General features: G+C 39.2%; 2 protein-coding genes and 1 non-coding gene across 5 annotated transcripts in view; 2 read left to right on the top strand and 1 right to left on the bottom strand.

Annotated features, from left to right (window-relative positions):
* Positions 1-5,143, bottom strand: part of LOC143379316 (protein nucleotidyltransferase YdiU-like) — a 41,530-nt gene extending 36,387 nt beyond the window's left edge. The window contains exons 1-2 of the mRNA XM_076831867.1: positions 4,644-5,143; positions 385-503 (exon numbers count right to left, since the gene is read on the bottom strand). Coding sequence (XP_076687982.1) covers positions 385-503; positions 4,644-4,890 — 366 coding nt within the window. The 5' untranslated portion in view covers positions 4,891-5,143. The remainder of the gene's footprint in view (positions 1-384; positions 504-4,643) is intronic.
* Positions 5,144-5,227: 84 nt separating this feature from the next.
* Positions 5,228-16,241, top strand: part of Pdss1 (decaprenyl diphosphate synthase subunit 1) — a 35,442-nt gene continuing 24,428 nt past the window's right edge. For all 3 annotated transcript variants that reach the window (XM_076872801.1, XM_076872800.1, XM_076872802.1), the window contains exons 1-4: positions 5,228-5,411; positions 9,149-9,213; positions 9,515-9,635; positions 12,117-12,247. In XM_076872801.1, coding sequence (XP_076728916.1) covers positions 5,283-5,411; positions 9,149-9,213; positions 9,515-9,635; positions 12,117-12,247 — 446 coding nt within the window. In that variant the 5' untranslated portion in view covers positions 5,228-5,282. The remainder of the gene's footprint in view (positions 5,412-9,148; positions 9,214-9,514; positions 9,636-12,116; positions 12,248-16,241) is intronic.
* LOC143379728 (small nucleolar RNA SNORA42/SNORA80 family) lies at positions 10,271-10,405 on the top strand. Its single transcript, XR_013088514.1, has one exon. It is a non-coding gene; the product is annotated as a small nucleolar RNA SNORA42/SNORA80 family (small nucleolar RNA).

Here is a 16,241-nt window from a genome sequence, read left to right as displayed (position 1 = left end):
AGCACGTATTCTTTCAAAGAACTAGAAAAAAGTAAATGCCCTATTTTGATATCAAATACATTTGTATCATGAGAGAACAATTTAGAATTTGTTATTAGAGATAATTTCTAAAAGTTATGTAGAATAAAAATTTAACTCATTTTCCTCTTTTCCACAAACGCATATCTTTCTTGTAAGATAACTTCAGGATAAAGCTGAATACTATGCCCCAGGAACAAGTATTGAAAAGTGAGCTCTAAGATTGATGTTTTCCAGGTTTCTGAGCTTTAAATATAAAAAGTTATTAATAGATTAACAATAAAAACTAGGAACAATTTTTATACTTTCTTAGACAAATGTTTTAGTGAGCTAAGTATTTGTGGTAAGACAAAAATAAAGCCTAACCTTTGAGACTGCTGCAAGAAGTACTCTTGATTTGAAAGGAGTAGGGAAGGCAATTGAAAAAATACAGTTTTTCACTTTACGAACATAATTTTCCTGAACAGGATCAACTGGCAACACAGCTGTCAAAACAAAACAAAACAAAACCCTTCTTATTGTTCTCATTTGTTGCATATACAGCATTAATATTCTTTTAAAAAACTATGGTTCTTCAAAATGCCTACTTAAAGCACTATTTTCTTCATATTTTTATTCAGAAGACTATTTTATCATTTTCAACATTATCCAATATTCACATTATGTACAGGGTAAGCATACCTAATCTGAAAAACCAAAATCCTAAACTTCCTGAGCACCTACATGATGCTACAAGTTGATTCCAGATCTGATCTCAAGTGACAGTCACAATTAAAATGCAGGCACACTAAAAATATTTATAGAATTGTCTCAGACAACACGTATGAGGGCATATGAAACATAAATGAATTTTGCATTTAGATTTGGGTCCCATCCCAAAGGTATTTCATCATGAACATGCAAACATTCTAAAAGCTGAAAAAAATTACAAAATCTGAACTACTCCTAGTCCCAAACATTTCAGATACCGGATACTCAACCTATATATGGATCTGTCCAAGAAGATGGGAAGTGGAAAATGTTTAAAACAAGACACATATTCTAGACAGTCTATAAAGATTTTCATTTTGGGAGACAAGAAAGATGTACAATATGTTTATAAGTAATAATAATAAATAAAATGAAGGTGAGTGGCATTACTACATTAGTCAACTCAAAATAACCAAAATATATTATACACTTAATCATATGAATTCTGTCCTTAGGAAAGTCACAATAATCAAAAGAAACACATATATACATAAATAACTCTAAGATCAGGCAACACATGGTTTACTAAATGTACAAACTTGTTCTGGATCCCACTATAAACCCTGAAACATTTGATTCATGCCTGCTCAGGATAAAAGTTTAAAATTGCTCCTAAAAGCAACTGACAAACTGTTTCATAAAGTTCATGCAGTAAAGCACATGTACTACACTTAAGAAGCTGTGAAAGAAGAGAGCTTTGAACTTGCTTTGGATACTCAAGAATGTATTTATTCTTGTTTTAGAAAAATTCTTAAATTCTTCATCTGTTTTCCTAATCCAAATCAATTAAAACAAAAAATTGAAGAAGAGAGTTAGCATGTTAATAAAGTTATAAGAAAAGGGGGTATAGCTCAGCAGTACATTACTTATCTAGCATGTACAACAGGCCTTATCTAGGCCCTGGATTCAATCTCCAGTACCACAATGAAATAAATCAGTCAATCAATCAATTAATCAATCAGACTAAGGGGCACAAAAATCAATGTTTTCAGATAGAGCTTATAGTTAAAATGTGTCACCAAATTATTTAATAAACAAATAGGAATCTAATAAAAATTATAGTAGGAGTTTTTTTGAAGAAGAAGAAGAAGAAGAAGAAGAAGCAGATAAATTGCAAACCTGGAAAAAGAAACAGGAGAGATGTTTTTAAGTAAGAGAAATTAGTTTCCTTATCATATTAAATATTCTAGGGCTGGGGTCATAGCTCAGTGGTAGAGCGCTTGCCTTGCATGTGTGAGTTCAATCCTCAGCACCATATAGAAATAAATAAATAAAGGTATTTTGTCCATCTACAACTAAAAAAAAATTTTTTTTAATTCTAAAAGTATTTTTGTCCAAAAAATAAAAACAAAGATCAATGGAACTCAAATAAAAAGCACAAAAACAACCCAAAGTTATAACAGAATTTCCTGTATAGAGAAAATGTTATAATAGAATTTCCTATATACAAATTTTTAAAAAAGTGAACAGAATAAAAAGGATTTCCTATATAGAGAAAAGGATATTTCAAATCAGTAGAGAAGAGTGGTGTAAGAACAATTTGCTCTACTGTTATATAACTCCAATTTATTCCATCCAAGCCTAGTTGAAGTACATGCTTCTTGTAACAACAATAAGAGTAATAATGTTTCTGTCTTCCTCACATGAGCAATAAAGTCAGGAAAATAGGGCCCAGAGTTAGTTCTTTATGTTTTTTCTTTAAGTACATGTTGACTCATGGGGGAGCAAGTGGTAGTTAACCAAAAAATAGTTGATTTGGAGCTGAGATGTAGCTCAATCCCCAACACGCACAATAAAAACAGATAATCTCAGAAAACCTAACAATCAAGAGTAGAAATTTCAACAGTCTATTTTCTTCCTTCAGAAGAGCCTGAGTGTGAATTGACTAAATCATATAATTAATGCACTCTCCTTTATGATGCATTAACATATTAATAAAGCATGAGCAACATATAATGATCTATTAGCAGTTATGATATGTACCAAATAGAGCACATTTTGACAAGGTGATCACAGGCCATAGAACAGTGAAGTCTGATCTCTCACTCTGTGACACTTAAATAGAATAATCTGTCATACTAAAAATCTCAGAGAAGGGCTGGGGATGGTACAGCACTTGCCTAGCATGCAGAGGCTCTGGGTTTGGATTTGGCACAGAGGAAAACAGTCTGCTAATCTTTCAGTGTAACTGTTTGAACTTTTTCTCTCAATAAATACTCTTGCCAGAATCATGTTGATAGTCCATTGATCTTTTATCTAATAACATCTGGAAGAGATGTTTTATGCAGTACTATATATCAAAACATGGTAACAGCTGGGAAATGGTACCCGCCTATAATCCCAGCAGCTTGGGACGCTAAGGCAGGAGGATATCAAAGTCAGCCTCAGCAATTTAGTGAGGCATGAAGCAACTCAGGGAGATCCTGTCTCTAAACAAAATACAAGAAAGGGCTGGAAATGTGGCTCAGTGGTTAAGTCCCCCTGAGTTCAATCCCTGGTACCAAACCAAACCAAACCAAACAAAAAAAAAAAAATAAATGGTAACACACAGTATTATGTTTATAATCCCTCCTTGTCATAAAACCTGCCTTAGGTAATGTTTTGAACAGTGCCATTAATATGGCAAGAAAATGTCTTGAAGTGTAGCCAATGTTCCAACATTGAAATGACAACTTTGAAAATACTTTCAACGAAACACTTCATCCATTTTTATAAGTACTGGTAGTTTCATTTGCCTCAGTTAAAAAAAAAAAAAAAACAATAACAACAAAAAACGAAATTATTTCTGCACAAGGTAAGTCTGTTCTTTAGCAGTTACCTGCACAGCTCAGTTTTTGACCACCAAAACTGATGGTTGGCTTAGTTGGGCCAAAAGAACTACCAGAACTACCTTTGAATTCTACATGTACTATTGGTAGGTGGTTGTCCTCAAGAGTTGAGCCATACAATAATGTTGGAAGCCTTAATGAATTATAACTGTTTTCCTTACTTAGCCTTGCGGTATTTATTACAACATCTTAATAGCAGGACTTTTGTTACAATCTGGCCAAACAATCTCTAAATGCAAATGGCCTGGCAGAATTGTGGAGTACTACACTTGCCAACAGTAGTTTAATTCCTCTGCAACTTTCCTTATCTGTAAAAAAGGGCAAATGATAGTATATTAATAAAGGATTTCCAAGTATAATAAAAGCATGTAAGACTACACTTGACTTTGGTAAATTATGCCTGTCGGATGTTTAACATAAACTTAATCTCCATCAAGATAAGCCATATGTGCATATTAACAATTTTTACTTGTAAAGCACTTTACATGTTTTTATATACTATTCTTCAAGACTGGGGGAAAATGAGACAAAATTGGTTTATTTTGATAGGTTCCTTTCTATAATATTTTTACTCAGTAAATTTTTTTTTTTTTTACTTTTAAGATAAATATAAAATTAATGTGCTCAGCTCTAGGGCTACCTGCACTCTTTCATGCAAGTGTTTTTTCAGAGTAAGAAAAAAAAATACATATCAGAGAGTTGCAATTACCTATTTTACTAGTCTATTTCTTCCCAACAGTGAACTTTGAGGAAAGCATTTCTTTTCAGTATCCTGGATGCTTACACTTTCTCTTTTGACGCTGGGTTTGAATGTTTAATTGTATCAGATTTCTGTTATTAACATGCTGTCTCAACACCAGAACAGATCTGACAATAGAGCTAAGGAAAGTAGATCTTTAGGCCCCAGTCCTGTGCATTTTCAGTACTTCCTGAGCTGGATACAAGTAAATTTTGACATTACCAAATATGTTTTACAAGTATGCAGCCTCAGTACTCCCAAGCGCGGGACTCGATATATCCAGATGTGAGCAAGATGTCAAACTATACCTATTAGGTTTTCAGAGGAGAGAGTCCAAAAGTCGAGGGAGAGGGCCAATTTAGCTTCTGTTTCACAGTAGCCCTGAACGTGGTTGGACTTGTTACTGGAAAGTGGCAGAAGGTGGACACTTCCTTCTGCAGCAGATTGTAAAAGGCAGCCCACGACAGCGTGGCAGGTCACCCTCAAGAGAAGCAGAAGGGGGAACTGTGGTCTCCGGAGTAGGCCACAGAACCAGAACCCTGTGCTCTGAATCATATTTCTGACAAAATACGCAGAGCGAGACTTTCGTGGCTGCCGAGTCCGGAGCACTGTGCTATTCTTGCCAACAGCTGGGCCACCAAAGGTACATTTTGGAGTGACCGGCCGTCTCCCGAGCGGCTCCGGGGAAGGAGTGGGAACAGAGCGCTCGTCCCGCAGGAGGCGAGGCTTGGTGGCCCCAGGGCTGGCCGCCGCCTCCCCGGGACGCCGGGCCTTCCCGGCGGGCTGCCCGGCCGCCGGCACCCGGAAAAACGAGCCCCGGAGGAGCGGGAGGCGGAGGCCGGGCGGGGCCCAAGCGCTTCCTGTGCCAGGTTTCCGGCTCCGGGTCCCCGGAGGAGGACCGCGGGGAGGCGGAGCTGCCGCCCGGCCGCGACTTTCAGACTCCGGACATGGCTTCGCGCTGGTGGCGGTGGCGGCGCGGCTGCTCCTGGAGGCCCGCAACGCGGAGCCCCGGGCCCGGCTCCCCCGGCCACGCTGGGCCGCCTGGGCCGCGCGCCGCTTCCGACGCCCTCGTGCAGGTGAGGCCGGGAGGCGCGTGTCCCAATCGGGCGCAGAGGTCACGGCGCCAATGACAGCGGCGCCGCGGAATGAATGGGAGCGAGGAGCACGTGCGCTGAGGCCAGGGGCCCGGGGTCCCCCTGGGGTGGGACACCGGGGTAGCGGGCGTCCCTGGTGGGACCGAGCTGTGTGTTCGCTTGGGTTAGGGGTGTCCCTGGACCCGGGAGTTGTGACGACCGGTTGGAGGGGCAGTGGGGGTCAAGTGGTGAGGAGCCTGGCCCCCCGGGAGGCTCAGGAGCGATCAGATGTAGTGTGGACGAAGAGGAAATTCCTGGAGGACAGTGGCCTCAATCCCTTTGCGCCTTAGAACCGGCTCCAGGAGGACAGACCTTTTTAAAGCAAAAGGGATTCCTATCTCATTCTCCAAGATAGAGGATCAAATTGACCTTGGAGTAGTTGCATGGAAAGGGTCTTAGGGAGCAGGCAGGTTTGATGCTGTCTGGGCCTGAACTTAAGTGGTTCCTTAGCTGGAAGTGTACATCTGCATGGAGCTAGAAGGACTTTAGAAGGAGAGAGAACTTTGAGTCTTTGAAATCTCATGGCAGCTTCTTGAAGTAAAGCCAGAGTCTCAGCAATAAGATGATTTCTTGAGGCTGTCTCCTGCTGCCTTGGGTCCAATTTCTTTTCTTTTCTTTTTCTTTTTTTTTTTTTTTTTTTATATTCTGGTCAATTTAGGAATTATAAACCTGTTCTTATGGCTCTGTGAATCACTTTGTAGTGACTCATTCTCAGGGTGCCACCACTTAGGCCCATACTGTAAGCATATCTAGGCACTGACTTTTTAAAGACTTATCCAGTTACCCAGTAATTGTACAAGTGTTCACCTTGCATTTGCAAAGTCCCCACCACTTTTTTTTTTTTTTTTTTTTTTTTAAGGAAAGAGAGAGAAGGGAGAAAGAGAGTTTTTTAATATTTATTTTTCAGTTTTCGGTGGACACACATCTATATTTTTTTATTTTTATGTGGTGCTGAGGATTGAACCCAGCATCCCGTGCATGCCAGGCCAATGCATTACCACTTGAGCCACGTCCCCAGTCCCGCCATCCACTTTTTATTTGAATTTAGGGTTCAGTTTGTATTCAGATTTGGTACATTTCATTTATCCATGTACTCATCAAACACCATTTATTTACTAGCATGAAATATGTAGCATTCACAAATGTATACTTTGTACCAAAGTGGATGCATATCACACATTATCTAAAAAAATGTTTGGAAAAGGAAGGCAACTGGGCTTGAAGACAACCTAGACAGGTAAAAAAAGGAATACTATATATGGGGTGTAGAAAATGGGAGAAGACTCTTAGGGGAAGGTAAGTGCTGTCTTAGCTGGACTTCAGATTTTTCTAGCTCTGAAGACCATGACTTTGTTTGAAGATAGATATATATATATACCATGTAATGCCACTAGATACTTCTTAATTTTTTTTCTTTTTATTTTTTAAGACAAGATCTCACTAAGGTGCTGAGGCCAGCCCGGAATTTGATCTCCTTGCCTCAGCCTTCTGAATAGCTGGGATTATAGGCATGTGCCACCATGCCTGGCTAATACTTCTTTCTTTGAAGTTTACCTTTTTTTTTATTACTTTGTGCTCACTAAGCAGGGTTAGCCATAAAAAGAGAATCTGCTTCATGGCTTCCGTATTTACCTCCTGGGCCACAAGGAGGGACAGTGCTGATGATGCCAACCTGTGTATTTCTGGTTCATGTGAAAATATTTCTCACTATAAATTAACAGATTAGCATTCAGGTGTCTACTTCAGGCATGTGTACTTTGGTTATTTCAAGTCTTTCAGGGCCTAATGGACCTCGGGGACAGAGCAACAATAATTAAGCCACATTTGGCTCTTCAACACAATGCTAGTGTTTGTATATTCTTACTCTCCACAAATACTATTAACAAATCTTGCAGTGGGATACAAGCCAGTGTGCATTTGATCATGCCAAATCACTTGTCAATGTGTCTTTGATTCTCATCAATCATTTTCTCTTATTTTAGAAAAGTGAATTCATGAGAGGAAAGGTTGACTTTCAGGGAGAGTAAGTGATGGAGAGGGAATGGAAAAGAACCGTCATTAGTACTAGCAGTGTGCTTCAGCAGTAGTTTTGCATCTTCCTTTTAATACTTTATTGCTCTTCTGAGAACTTTGAATCTCCCTTTGGAAAACATTGCTGTAAGGTACTCCTAAAGCAGAACACAACTTGATGGAATAAATGCAGTATTAAATGTTTCTTGTGGAGCTAGTGATGTAGCTCAGTGGTAGAGGGTTTACTTAGCATGCACGAGGCCCTGGGTTTCATCCCGGCATCATAAAACATTTAAAAATAAATATATTATCTAGTAGATTCTGAGCTAAGTGCTATACATACACTGTACTCTCTAATCTCAGCATCTCTCCATGGGTAGTTTTTATTAGAAAAGTGTCACAAAGTAACATGGCCAAGAAATTTGGGGATTTGAATCAAGCTCTGTCCCCCAAACACTATGCTATTAACAATTGTTAGGAATTAACTGTAATTTTAATCCTTAACTCCAAATTAATCTCAAACTGAATAGTTGTTCCTCCTCCTCTTCTTTTTTTCTTTTGGGTACTGAACATTCAACCCAGGTGTTTTTTTTTCCCCTCTATAAAAATTCCCAGTTCTTTTTATGTTTTGAAACAGGTTCTCACTAAGTACCTGAGACTGACCTCAAACTTTTAATACTCTTGCCTCAGCCTCCTGAGTTGCTGGGATGACAAGTGTGTGCCACCTAGCCCATCCTCCTCTTTAAGAAGTTCTATTTATAAGTATCATAATAAAGTAATTGAAATTGTATGAATTAATTATCCATGAAGACTGAACAAAAAAGTTGAATGAAGGTCTTGCTAAGTTGCCCACATTGACCTCGAACTTAAAATCTTCCTGCCTTAGCCTCTGCTGGGATTATTGGCATTTGCCTTCAAAGTGCTAAAATCCCTGAATTCAAGACTAAAAAATCCATATCTTAAGTCCCTCGTGCCTATCACAATATTTCTAGCCTATAACAATAGTGCTCAGTAAGTATTAGAAATAATATTTGTTACTACCTCAGAATTTTTTAAGTTAATATTGAATGTGCTGCTTGGGTTGATTGTTAGCTCCACCACAGAACTATACCTGCAACCCATTGTTGGTTTTTTGGTTTTTGTTTTTTTCTTAACATTATTTATCCAGAAGCATCATTTTCAAAATATATTATAACTTAAAATAGACAATTTATGTAAATGTAAATACCTTCCTTAATATTGAAATCTTTTACCTTTTTGCCATCTCAGGTGATATTTTTGGGACCTTTAAGAATTTATAGGTTTTTAAAAATTTTCTGCTCTTATTTATATTTTTTGTAAAAGTACTGCTTTTGTAATAAGGAAAGGAAACTTTTAAAATTGTCTTTTTTCTAAAGTTTCCAATTACCTGTAAGTGGATGATTAAAAGATATAGATTGGGGCTGGGGTTATGGCTCAGTGGTAGAGCACTTGTTTAGCATGTGTTAGGAATTGGTTTCGAATCTCAGCACCGCACATAGATAAATAAGGGTCCATTGACAAACAAAAATTTTTTTAAAAGATATAGATTATATTTATTATGAATTATTGGGGGTGGTTATTATCCAGTGCTATAAACAAGTTTTCCAGGATATGATTCTTACAAATTTCTTGAAACTTTTATTTTCTAGATGCCATGTTTTAGTCTTCTGAAGAGTTTAACGTCTGCCTTTCCAAGAGTATATGCTATGTCACGGTAAGTTTATAATTCGTATTGAACTACTAAAAATACTATGCTGCCAGTAAATTTCTGTACTTAATTATGGTTGACTAAGACAATAAATTTAATGATAGTTAAGTGCTTTACATGATTTCTGCCTTTTCAAAAAATAGAAATATAATAAAATTTTAACTCAACCCAGAACACAATGAACATAGCTTAGTTATTCTTTGTTATTGTCAATTCCCAAGGTCCTGTTTATAAAAATGATCTATTGCTAGACATGCATATAATACTTAATTTGAAGTGAAGTTGCGTGCATTTTTCCTTTTCCCAGGTTTCATCACATGACACCAGCAGTGTGCTGTTATAGTAAAACACAGAGTGGTGAGAAATACACCGATCCCTTTAAACTTGGTTGGAGGGACTTGAAAGGTCTGTATGAGGACATTAGAAAGGTAAGTTTTTTGATTATGCTATGAAGTATGTTTTAGTTTACTGGAACTTAGTAGTTTTACAATTTTGAAAAACAGTGCAGGTCTTCATATATGTATGATGCCATTGCAAACTTTTTACTTGCATACATTAGGCTTCAAATATTACTTGAGCAAAATCCATATTACAACCCAGTTCTGGGCAATAAGGAGGATGCAGGGACTGGGGATGTGGCTCAAGCGGTAGCGTGCTCACCTGGCATGTGCGGGGCACTGGGTTCGATCCTCAGCACCACATAAAAATAAAATAAAGATGTTGTGTCCACCGAAAACTAAAAAAATAAATATTAAAAAAACTCTCTCTTTAAGAAAAAAATATGGAGGATGCAATACATGTTATTGTTCAGAAAGGCATTATTGCAGAGTTCAGAGTTTAGAAACTGAAAAAAAAAAAATGGTACAGGGAGCATAAAGATGTGTAGTGAATTATCTAACCTTTCCTTTTCATATCTATCACCTCTCAGTGATTCCTATGACTATCTTTCCTAATTCTGAATATCATCATTAACTACCCTAAATATTGCTTTCTTCATTAACTCTTTTTCCTATAAACTTTCAGTGGATCCTGACCTCAGGTGAATTCTAAGATTCTGTCCAGTGCATGGATTTTAATTTATGGTAGGCCTGTCCTTCTGGGCCTCTCATCGTGTCCCATGCCAGAGTAAACCATGGCCCAAACCATTGCCTGGCCTCTGTGTCCATAGGCTGCTGGCACTGAAGTGGGTCATACAATAGGAAAATAAAATAAATTAAATGGTGCTCAGAAATCTTCACATGCCCCTTGTCAGCTTCCTGGCCCAAAGTTCTCCACTTATCCTCCAAACTTCCAACCACAGATTCTCACAGTCTTCCAGCAGTTCTCCCTTTTTTTTCCCTTGCAGTGCTAGAAGGAAAAAAAAAAAAGTATCCATGACTGAGTCTAACTTAACATTTTTTAAACTCTCCTTTTCTCTCACAAACTATTTTGTCTCCTTGTGTCCCTGGTCACTGATAATACCACCTAGGAATGCAGGAAAGATTCTCAAGTTGTTCCTTTCCTTCCCCCACATGCCCTTCTAGTTTGTTTCTTACCTTCAGTCCCCACTCCCTCGGGTCAGGTCACCCCCATATCTCATGTCCTTTCTTGCTGTTGTCTTCCCTATCTCAGCCTGAGCCAGAGGCTCCCCATGTTTTCCCAGAATGATGGTGCTTACCTTGATGAAAGTACTCATCACATTGTAAGGTGTTGATGACTATTACTGGTTTACTTCTCTCCATCTAGTACCTGGGCTTGGGCTGGGGATGTGGCTCAAGCAGTAGCGCGTGCCTGGCATGCGTGCAGCCCGGGTTCGATCCTCAGCACCACATACAAACAAAGATGTTGTGTCCGCCAAAAACTAAAAAATAAATATTAAAATTCTCTCTCTCTCTCTCTCTTTAAAAAATAAATAAATAAAATAAAAAATAGAACCTGGGCTCCTCATTGGCAAGGGCCGTCTTGCTTATCTTTCTGACCTCTGCCTTTATTACAGTGTTTGGCACTGAATCAGTAATCTAATGAATTAGTGACAGGCCTACAGTATTGCATTCCCCTGGGTCCCACTGTTTCCAGGAGATAAGCTCTGATTCAGTCCAGTGCACCCTTGAGCAGGACAGATACACACCCATGGAAGATCTGGAAGGCCTTCTCTCCTCTTTACAAATCAAAACCCTACTAGTCCTAATCCAAGAAAAAGCTTATCTTCTCCATGAAATATTTGGGTTTTCTAACCCTCATTAATCTCTTCTTCTCTGAACTTTTAATGTATTTCATGTACAGCATTGCTGAGGTTACTCCTGTATTGTCCATTACATGGTTCATATTTTTAAAATGTCTCCCTAACACAATGTTAAGCTGCTTGTAGTTAGGCAAACTATGCCTTATACTTCCTTTATGAACCTTTGAAATATCTTCTGCCAGCCAGACTTTCTGACCCAGCCAGACGTTCTGACCTCTGCTTCTTCTTGCCCACCGTCTTGTCTGTCTTCCTTTTCTTGATATGCAGCATCCACATGCTCCTTACCTGCTTCATAGGCTCCCATACTCCCCTGATATTCTCTTCTTTCCTCCATCTTCCAAGCTACCTACCAGCCCCTGTTTCTCTCTCCAGCTGTTACTAGCCCAAAGTTCCTGGGCCACTTAGTGCTCCCTCTAATCTGCTGCCGCATTCTGATATCTGATATTATCCCTGAGGCAGTTAGCAATGCAGGAGACCAGTTGGGGCTGAGCCAGGCATCTTTTGCGTTCCAGCCCACAGGGAATCCAGGTTTGTGTCCATACAGTGTCAAAGCCTTGTCCAGCTGAGTGTTCACTTTCTTAATTGAAGGAGACATACTGAAATTGAATCAAAGTTTTGTAAAAGTAGATCCTGTTGACTTTATTGTACAATTAAAATGTCTTATTGATGCAAAGAATCTTTATTTCAGGAACTGCTCATATCTACAACAGAACTTAAGGAAATGTCTGAGTACTACTTTGATGGAAAAGGAAAAGCCTTTCGACCAATTATTGTGGTGCTAATGGCCCGAGCGTGTAATAGTCATTATAATAACTCCCGGTGAGTTCCATACTTTGACACCCTATTATTGTGTTATATTTGGGATTTTTCATTCCCCAGGTTACCATTTTGTCCCATTTTAAAAGTAACATATATCTAGCTAGATGTGGTAGTGTACACATAATCCCAGCGACTCAGGAGGCTAAAGTGGGAGGATTGCAAGTGCAAGGCCAGCCTTAGCAATTTAGCAAGGCCCTAAGAAGCTTAGCAAGACTCTGTCTCAAGATAAAAAGGGCCACGGATGTAGTTTAGTGGTAAAGCACCCCTGTGTTCAGTCCCCAGTACCACAAACAAAAGCATATATCTAAGAATTTGTTCTTTTATGTATAGATTCTGACTTTGAGTCACTAATGTCACTTTGGACATCTTCCTTTTGCAGACTTCTTCATGTCCTTTGAAGAATAGCTTAAGTTACAAATAAAAATTCAAAACCATATTTGTTTTTCTCAATCATTATTCACGTGGACGGTTAGTCCAAAGGTTGATTGTTCTGAAGTTGAGCAGGCCATTATTCTGGGCAGTGGATGCACACACCCAGGATTGCTGCTTCCTGTAACTTTTTGAATCGTGCAGAAGAGAAATCTTTAAAGAAGATGTATTGACTTATTTTTAAATAGCTTCACCATTTTAATATCACAGGAAATCTTTAAAGGAAAAACCATTTCCCCATTGCCTTGGGCAGCCCTCTTGCTCATTCTGCTTCCCTTTCCTCTTGCATTCAGTTATTCAATGTGTATAATTTTGTGTTCTGCTCTGCTTACTTGTCATTGTTTTTAAACTCTTTACATTATTGCTGAAGTATCTTCATGTAACCAATCAATGGCAATTCCAATAGACCATAATGTACTGATAGGCATCCCTAAAGTTGAACAGTTACTTCTAAGGAATTCCTAAGAGTTGTCAGCACTAACTTTAATTCCGATGCTGTAAGAGTGAGCACCAGATGTTTCTTAGCAAATGCAGATGCCACCTCTGCCTACAGCCTTATGTCCTACAGCAGTGCCTCTTTATGTCCAGCACAATCACAGTGCTCAGAATCGCCTTCTACTTAAGATTTTCAAAGAGCTCACAGTGTATTTTGAGCATGCAGTAAAACCTTTTAGCCGTTATCTGGACCACTTTGACTTTACCTGGAAGGCAGAACAGCAGAAATGATTCCCCTGAACCAAATTTGAAACACATCTCGTGTGGTTTTAGAGCAAAGTTTCTCAGCCCCATGACATCTTGGGGCCAATCATTCTTTGTTGGTGGGAGGGGAGTTAGACTGTCTGATGCATTATAGGATGTTTAATACCATCCCTATCTGTGCCTACTGAAGGCTCCCTCTAAGGCACCCCAGTTGATAGTAACCAAAAATGTCTTTAGCATTGCCAAATGTCCCATGGGGTGCAAAAATCTCTGGTTGAGAACCACTGGTCTAGAGAAAGTATATTTATATTTTTAAATTCTCAGACTAATCTATAATACATAGGCAATGTCTAGCATGGGGACAAGTCACAATCCCAGCCTGCATTTGGGTGATCTAGTACTCTGCCAGTATTACTCTTCAAGTTGCTACTTCTTGAAAATACTTGTTTCCCAGAGACAGTTCTGAATTGGGCCCTTAATGAGCTAAATATGTGGCTATTGTTTCTATGCCACTTGAAGAAAAAAAGGGCAGCAAACATCTGAAGAGCTGGGCAATTTGTGATTTTACTTGCTCATAAAGGTCCAGAACAGCATGGAAAAACAACATTTTAAAATTCAGGAGTGGGGGCTGGCGTTGTGGCTCAGCGGTAGAGTGCTTGCCTGGTGTGTGCAAGGCCCTGGGTTTGATTCTCAGTACCACATAAAAATAAATAAATAAAAATAAAGGCATTGTGTACAACTAAAAGAAAAAAAAAAAAGATTCAGGAGCAGGACGATACACTGCCTCCATTTTAGCCAGTGCCAACAGAATATCCTTTCATCCCAGTGACAGTCTGTGTATTCTTGTGCCTCACATGCTTGCTTCTTGGTGATGGCACAATGGAGAGAGACCCTCTTTATCATTTGACAGTCAAAGCTCTTTATGAACCTTATCAGATACCTTATTTCTAAAGTGTGTATTAAATCACTTAGTAATATGGTGAGGATTTTAGAAGACAGAACAGGTATCCTAAGAAATAGTGAAGGAAGGGAAAACCACCTATTCATTTTTCTGCCTTTATTAAGCTTTTCAGCTATCTATTAAATGTTCTCTGCTGGATGACTTAACTGGGAGTTTTAAACCTGAGGTCTATAGGAGTTGTGGAGGTTTGTGAACCCTTGAAATTCTATCTATTTATTTATTTTGGTACTGAGGATTGGACCAAGGGTGCTTAACCATTGAACCATACCCCCAGCTCTTTTATATATTTTATTTAGAGACATGGTCTTGCTGAGTTGCTTAGGGCCACACTAAGTTACTGAAGCTGGCTTTGAACTCACCATCCTCCTGCCTCAGCCTCCCAAGCCACTGGGTTTACAGGCATGTGCCACCATGCCCAGCTAAAATTTTTTGTGTATTTGCATTTATCTGGGGAAGGGTATCCATGGCTTACTGTATACTCTTGAAGGATAATATGGCCCTGAAAAGCTTAAGATCCAATTTTTTTCTCCCTGTATCCTGATAATCACCATACAAAGGAAGGTAAAGTGGGAATACAGACTCAGGTTTGAAATGTCTGATAAATAGAAATGCAGTGGATTCTGATATGTTCCTCCTCTATTGCCCTTCACTAAAATACTTTTTGCCCCAGCTGTTATACCAGGTGCTGTTAATGCCTGTAGGCCTTCATTTCTCAGCCTTGTCAAGAAGTGCTATTGTCCTTTCTGGAGGCAGCTCATGTCTAGGAAGTGATAGATAAAGGATCATTCCAGTTGCAGAGCTCCTTCTGGGCTAAGTCTGTTGGGTCTGCCTTGGCTTCTTATTCTGCCCTCCTTCCCCTGGGTATTGATCCCAAAGGCTCTTCTAGTAAACAACCAGTTCATTAACTTGTTTGCTTTTTTGGCAGTATTGGGGTTCAAAACCAGGACATCACACATGCTAGGCAAGCGCTCTACCTCTGAGCTACATCCCCAGCCCACATCCTGTAAATTAGGCTCCATCTCAGAATATTTCACAGATAATTTAACTTGTAATAGAATTCAACAAAACTTAGGTCAGCACTTAGGTTATCAAAGAATTCTGAGCTTTATCAGGGATTTGGGCAACATCCTGAGACCCCTACCTCAAAAAAAAAAAAAAAAAAGATGGGGGAGGGACTTTATATTAAATACATTTCTCTAAAATTGCTCTGCTGTATTCACAGCACAATATGGTGTCTACATCTTTCTCCCAAACCTCTCCTGGTAGCCTTGTTGAAGTGACCTACTACCATCATTGGCACCATCCATTCCTATGTTAAACTTCCAGCACTCGAAAGTAAAGGCCACTGTTAATCATAAGGAATACCTGGGAAGGGTATGAATTTGACTAAGGATAAGGCCCACAAGTGTGAGCTCACAGGCATCCCTCCTACATCCTGTGCCACCCCTTAGATTATGGGTACTGTTGATGTTGTTGCCAGTAACATCCCTCCACACACATACTTTAGGCTTGCTTGTAATTTAAGACTTCACATTATATAATAGTATGAATGGGGAGTGGTTTTAGTCATACCTATCTGGTCACTGTGGTACATTCCTGTGGTCCCTGCCACTCCAGAGGCTGAAGCAAGAGGACTGTTTGAGCCCAGGAGTTCTAGGTCAGCAGCATAGTAAGATGCTGGGCAACAAAGAGAGATCGTGTATCTCACAAATAATTAAATAAAAGTAAAGTCACATGTAAGCTGGATAAAGGATGGGAGGAGGGTCGTTATAGTCATCCATTTTTTGTATATTTGAAATTCTTCATTTAGAAAATTATTTTAATCTAATGAAGGGGAAAAGCATTCCGACGAGGGGCTTGCTCAATCATAGCACACAGGACAAAGCCAGCTTTCAAAACTAAGGG

This window comes from Callospermophilus lateralis, chromosome 13 (genome assembly GCF_048772815.1).
Source record: "Callospermophilus lateralis isolate mCalLat2 chromosome 13, mCalLat2.hap1, whole genome shotgun sequence".
Lineage (NCBI taxonomy): Eukaryota > Metazoa > Chordata > Mammalia > Rodentia > Sciuridae > Callospermophilus > Callospermophilus lateralis.
This window is presented reverse-complemented; position numbering and strand designations above follow the sequence as displayed.